Raw genomic sequence first — 6,482 nt, 5'->3', positions numbered from 1 at the left:
GGAATCTATGCCACTTTGTATATTTGTTTGGAATTAATACATATTTGACTTGTAAGCAATTTGGGATAACTTGTAGTTATAGTTATAAGATACGTTTGAATAGGCTTGAAGCTAGTGGCTGCAAAATTGGGCTTCATGGACTGTTAATTGAATTAGTGAAAATATTATATGTGAAAAATCTTTCTTAGAAGTTCTTGTTGATATATTTCTCCTTAAAATCTTTTCCAACAGCATGTTTCGGTGATGTATTACTTCTTATACTTTATGTAGTACCTTGTGCTTAGGTTGTAGAAGACCTTGTTGCCTTTGTGCTTCTTGGGTCTTTTAACATCTTTGTGTTTCACTTTAAAACATATTTTGATGCTTTATGGAAGAACGCATGTTTCTCTTTAATTTCTAATCAGATAAACTGGACAATTTTCTTCTATCTCATACATTGTATCAAGCTGTCTCTAAAAGGAGGTGAAATATCTTACCAGGGAAAACCTTCTTGGGTTTTCTCTCTCAAAGGCCTTATAGCACTTAGATCTTTCAGCATTTTGTCACTACACTATTGTTGCACTATGCCAATAAGCTTGTAGAATATAACAAAATGAACCATTGCGTAACAGTTTCTATACTCCAGCTCTTAAAATTGAAGGAAGAGCATGATAACATAGATTATGGATTGCTATTTTTCCTGAAATAAAGAATGGAATACCCATTCTTCAACTTAATACAGGTTCACTTATATGAAGGTAATTTACTAGAAGAGAAAAAAAAAATAGCTTTAACAGCTAAGAAAGCCACTTACAATAAATGAAAATGCATATCAAATCAGAAAGAAATTAGGTGATTTAAGTTCTTCTCATATTCCTTCTGTCACCATTGTAATATTACTTTTATTGCTATGGATGTCCTTTGCATTTAGTATACTAATTGAGTTGCCTAGTGTATTATAAAGCTTAACATGTATAGCATTTTTTATTAGAAAATGTGAAAACATACTTCCTATTCAGAATTTTTCAGAACAGCCTCAATTATCTGAAGCATTGGAGGCGGTACAGGCATTTGAATAGCAATGTGTAAATTGATAATTTCATTTTTGCACCTCCTGTATTATGGTTTTGAATTGCTTATTCTAGAATTGTCTGTGTTGTTCACATGATTCTATCTTTTGACTGGCTAGCTACTCAATGGAGTTTAATCAATTAAATAGTGTTTGTTAGCCTTTTTCAGAATTTGCCTAAATCCTTCTAGGTGACAACCTTAGAGGCTTACAATTGATATACTGTTTTGCCCCACTAATTAAATTTCATTAAGAAGAATAAAACATATAGACTTTTTTATTCTAACATTGTTAGAAATAACATTGATTCTAATTTTGGTATTATTACTACCTATTTCTTTTTGCTATTAGTGTTGCATTTTTTTTCTTGTGTTTGTTTTTCTTTTCCTTGGTCCAAATGTGGGTCTATCAAATTATGATGTTGAATTATTTTTAATGTCCTGTGGAGTATATTTTAGTAAGTTGGAGTATATTTTTCGTGTTATCTTTATATTTTTTATTATCTTCAATATAGAACATGGGTGGTCACAGAGGTAAGACTAAGGAACCAATGTCGTGGTCCGATGAGAATGAACACGCATTTATTGGTATTCTTTACGAGAATGTGAAATCAGGGATGTTGCAATGTTCTACATTCACGAAAGACGATTGGGGCAAGATCAATCAAGCCATGATTACCCTCACAAAAACGGATTACGGCATAGATAGATTAAAGGGGAAATGGAACCGTTTACGTAAGGTTCATCGCTTGTTCTCTGAACTTTTAGGACATACAGGTGTTACATGGGATCCAAATACCAACACAGTTAATGCTCCAGAGGAAGTTTGGCAACACTTTTATACGGTATATATTTTTAGTAAAGAATATTTTCACCATCATTTTTTATCATATCTATCTTACCCTTTTTTGCTATACAATGTGATAATGTGTCTTATTTTTACTATTGTAGATTAACAAGTCCGAGTACAAAATATTCAAGAAAGAAGGATGTAAGCACTATGAAACTCTTGGAGAGATATTTAGCGGGACTACAGCTACTGGAGGATTAGGTAATGCTTCCACTCAGCTTCCTCCAACATCAGAGGAAGAAAGGCAGTTAGAAGATGATTTTTTGAACAAAGGAATTCATGTACGTGTGGAGAATGCTGATGAAGTTACAAATACTCGTCGGCGTGAAGAAATTGGTGAATCTAGCAAACGTCGACGTAAGGAACCTAAGATCAGTAAAACTGATAAACTCGATGCTTGTATGGCGCAATGGTCATCTACAGTTAGTATGAGGAATGAAGAAACTGAACTTAGGACACTTTACCTAAAAGAAAAGCTTGCAAAGCTTCAAGGAAAATCATGCAATCAATCAGATAATGAAGCTACTAGTCTGGATCCTTATTCAAATGTGGTTTGCATAGACCTCTTGAACAATATGGAAGATGTGTCTAATGAGGTTTATATGAAAGCGATAAAGGCTTTTAAGGATCCAGATTTTAGAGTGTCATTTGTGAAGATGCCAGAAATTAGAAGAAGACCTATCTTGGAGCTTCTTTGACTTGGTTGGTTGATTGCGTAATTTCTAATATCGTGTTATTTTCATTGGTGATGTTGTAGCTGAAAGTACTATGTTTTATTACATTAGCTTTAAGTACTGTTTTATCTTCATAGTTTGATGTTGATTGTTGTAGAACTGTGTTTCAACTGGAACTGTTTGATGTTGAGTTTATTTAGAATTGAATGCTTGTTATATTTGGGGGATTTAATTATGCTTAATTGCTTTGTTGTCGTTTTAGCTGATGTTGAATTATTTCTTTATGTTGATTATAATAAATGATGAATGATATGACTATTGATGGTGATTATAAATATATTTATACACAGGATGTCAACTGAATCAAATATGGTTGGTAATATGCATACCAATGATTCAACTGACGAAGATGCGAGTGATGATGATTTTTTATTTACTGATGATATTGTTGCAAATTTTGGGGATGTAATAATGTTTAATTGCTTTGTTGCCAGCAAAAGTAGTGTCATCGGCAGGGTACCTTGTAGAACGTCATTACTTACGAGAAAAATGTACATATTAGAGATTCTAAATGGACATCCGGATGTGTGTTATCGTAATTTTCGTATGCAGAAACATGTGTTTATGAATTTTTGTGATACTTTGAAACAGAAGCAGCTGTTGAAAGATGGAAAAAAAGTGAGCGTTGAGGAGGGCGTAGCTATGTTTTTGATGATTGTAGGGCACACTACACGATATAGTATTATTGGTGATAGGTTTCAACATTCTAACAACACGATACACAAGTGGTTTAAACGAGTATTACGGGCTGTTTGTTCACTTGGCACAGAGATAATATGTCCAACACATCAAAATGTGCCACATGAGCGGATTTTGCGCAAATTTCCTTACTTTAAGGATTGCATAGGCGCAATAGATGGAACACATGTTGCAGCTTGGGCACCTACATCAAGACAAACATCTTTCCGTGGAAGGAAAACTAATATAACACAAAATGTGATGTTGACATGTGATTTTGATATGAAGTTCACATTTGTGTATTCTGGATGGGAAGGCACTGCTAATGATTCGCGAGTATTCATTGATGCAGTCACAAGAACTTCAAACAACTTTCCAATGCCACGCGGAGGTATATTCTAATATTTCAAATAATTTGTCAAATATTTTTATAATATTTGGGTATTTAGGTCTTTTTTTTTTTTTTTTTTTGCAGATCAATTTTACCTTGTTGATTCTGGTTATCCAAACATGCCTGGTTTTCTTGCCCCTTATCGAGGACGAAGATATCATCTGCATGATTATCTTGGACGAGGAAGACCGCGTGGAAAGGAAGAACTGTTCAATTATAGACATTCCTCGTGTCGTAACATTATTGAACGTTGTATTGGAGTTTTAAAGGCAAGATTTCCTATTTTAAAATTAATTACCAATTATCCACTTAGTAGGCAAAGACAAATCCCTACTGCATGTTGTGCAATACATAATTATATTCGCCATGAGCATGCTTTAGATAACTTGTTTGCTGAGTTTTCATCAGAGAATATGGTATTTCAAGATATGCCGGAGTCAAGTCAAGATCAAGGAGCCATACAATTTGATGCTAGTCAAACAACTCAAATGGGACAAGTCAGGGATCAAATTGTTACACAAATGTGGAATGACTTTTCAAGGAGTCGTACATGATTATGTAGACTTATTTTAATCTTTAGTGTTCAAGCTGTTTTGATTTCTATCATGACTATTTAAACTTGTAATTGTAATCCATTTGTTATTGAACTGTTGAATGTAATATTATTTATCATGAACAATCATATTTTCTTATTTTCTTAATTTTTTATTTTTATTTCTCCATTTACTATTTTTACCAAAGTTGTTTTATTTCTTGATTGTATTTTTTTTTTTTTTTGTAATGGGAAAAAATATTACAATATTTCACTAATTTCAAAATGTATTTAATAGTATACTAGCATTAAATTATTTTAATTTAACTAAAAATTATTTTATGAATAAAATATTTTTTCTCAAAATTTTAAAGTAAACGCGTTTTCAGTTTTCAAAAACAGTTTCTCAGATTGACAAAGAGAATGCGTTTTTAAAAATCTCAAAACAAAAACTCAAAACACAAAACTCAAAATGAATTCAAAACTCAAAACTCAAAAATGAAACACAAAGAGAACACCACCTTAGCTAATCAAACCCTACAAAAGTTTGAAGTTGGTGAAAAATAACCATATTCCATAAAAAATAAATGCAATTAAATGCACCTTAGTGTCTTGTGGAAACCAGAAAATGACACCTTTACAGAATTTTGGTACAGAAAATACTCTCAATTTCGACCCCTACTTATACTCAAAATTGGACCTCAGAAATGGCCACGAATCGATAAAATGAACACCCCAAGCATTAACCCATCCACTTTCGGCCACAATGGATCTAATTCAAAGCCAAAAATTGATAAAAATCATCCGGCCACTCAGTTAACATTGAGCCAAAATTTAAATACCATTCTTACTTGATTTTGGCCAATGGTCATAGCCAATCGACTCACCGTCATGAGGGCCACCCACTAGAGAGCTTCCCGACAGTCGGTAGGAGCCGCCAGCGATGGCAGTGACAACCGACCAAGCCCATCCCTTATTTTTGAGAAATTTCATTTTAGCCCTTAAGAAAAGTCCAAATTTCATTTTATTGAGACATGAGACATGAGTGTAAAGTTGACAATCAAATTGCAGGTAAAGAATCAAAATGATATCAAAATGTTGTTTAAGAATTCTACCTGATCTCAGTCTCATATACAATGCACAAACAAAAATAAAGTAAAAGAGAAACAGAGTTACTGATTTTATTAGGAGATACTTATTCTTTTATTTTTTTTATTTTTTTTTTGTTCTTTTTGTTTTTACCTTAATCTCCCCGGCAACGGCGCCAAAATTTGACTGTACTCTCACCCTGCAATTAAAACACAATAAAAACAAATCATAATAAAACTTTTATATTTTTTTTATTTTATTGAGAGGTTTATACTCGCCAGTGTACGAGTGCAGTTGTAGTCCAAATTTAAATTTATATTTTCTGGATGAATCCAGTTCGTCCACTGAGAGATTTATTTATGGCAACAGAAAAAGAATGTCACACACACGCACACGCATTTGGACAAATTAGCAACAAGGTTTTTTATGGCTCTTTTTAGACAACAAATACTAGAAAATAAAGTAAGGCAAAAATTGAAATAAACATTAAACGTAAAAAATATGAATTTGGATAGTGCTTGAGTTAAGACAATTTCAGTACCAACCCGTTGATTCCCAAATTTTAGCATAAAAGATTAACAACATTAATTTAATTTCAAATATGAGGGTTTGTTATTAAATGCAATTAGAGATAATGATAGTTCTAGTTTAAGCAATCCCCATACATGATATGCGGGATTCTAATTTAAGCAACTACCATAAATCCAATTACAATTAATATACAAACACAATTAAATTAATCATCCGGGTTTGGGTATGATAGCATTTCCAGTTCTAGTAACTCTCATACATAGCATGAAAGCTCTAAGTTAGGCTTACGCTCCAATTCAAACCTAGTGATTTCTCAATAATTAAGACACACTCATACTGAAATTTAAATTGATATTACTCATTTAAAGCGCAGCTTTCTTTGGGAATCATTGGCGTTGGACACTGTCATTGCCTTAACCCAAGATTAGATTTAGCTACTCATCTCCATTTATAAATTAATTGACAAAAATTTAAATGACATAATTTGAATAACATAATTTAAATGACGGGAATTAAAATAGTAGAAACTAACCGGCTATTTAGGCAATGAACATTTAAATGACAATAATTAAAATTACAGAAATTTAAAGGCATAAACTAACCGGCCATTTAGGCGGTGAATAATTAAAT

General features: G+C 32.5%; 2 protein-coding genes across 2 annotated transcripts; both read left to right on the top strand.

Annotated features, from left to right (window-relative positions):
- The first annotated feature begins 1,565 nt into the window (after window positions 1-1,565).
- Window positions 1,566-2,595, top strand: LOC127799175 (uncharacterized protein At2g29880-like). Its single transcript, XM_052332937.1, has 2 exons — window positions 1,566-1,892; window positions 1,999-2,595. The coding sequence occupies exons 1-2, from the start codon at window positions 1,566-1,568 to the stop codon at window positions 2,593-2,595; spliced, it is 924 nt and encodes a 307-aa protein (XP_052188897.1).
- Window positions 2,596-2,922: 327 nt separating this feature from the next.
- On the top strand, window positions 2,923-4,254 carry LOC127799174 (protein ALP1-like). Its single transcript, XM_052332935.1, has 4 exons — window positions 2,923-3,087; window positions 3,223-3,700; window positions 3,785-3,934; window positions 4,109-4,254. The coding sequence occupies exons 1-4, from the start codon at window positions 2,923-2,925 to the stop codon at window positions 4,252-4,254; spliced, it is 939 nt and encodes a 312-aa protein (XP_052188895.1).
- The last annotated feature ends 2,228 nt before the right edge of the window (window positions 4,255-6,482 follow it).

The sequence above is a fragment of the Diospyros lotus genome, chromosome 4 (genome assembly GCF_014633365.1).
Source record: "Diospyros lotus cultivar Yz01 chromosome 4, ASM1463336v1, whole genome shotgun sequence".
Lineage (NCBI taxonomy): Eukaryota > Viridiplantae > Streptophyta > Magnoliopsida > Ericales > Ebenaceae > Diospyros > Diospyros lotus.
This window is presented reverse-complemented; position numbering and strand designations above follow the sequence as displayed.

What these genes read in the sequence shown, in the direction of transcription:
- LOC127799175 (XM_052332937.1), top strand. Translation starts at nt 1,566, where the DNA reads ATGGGTGGTCACAGAGGTAAGACTAAGGAACCAATGTCGTGGTCCGAT. An exon ending in TTTGGCAACACTTTTATACG is followed by an intron (nt 1,893 to 1,998) that starts GTATATATTTTT and finishes TTACTATTGTAG; the next exon opens with ATTAACAAGTCCGAGTACAA.
- LOC127799174 (XM_052332935.1), top strand. Translation starts at nt 2,923, where the DNA reads ATGTCAACTGAATCAAATATGGTTGGTAATATGCATACCAATGATTCA. An exon ending in AAAGTAGTGTCATCGGCAGG is followed by an intron (nt 3,088 to 3,222) that starts GTACCTTGTAGA and finishes ACTTTGAAACAG; the next exon opens with AAGCAGCTGTTGAAAGATGG. An exon ending in CTTTCCAATGCCACGCGGAG is followed by an intron (nt 3,701 to 3,784) that starts GTATATTCTAAT and finishes TTTTTTTTGCAG; the next exon opens with ATCAATTTTACCTTGTTGAT.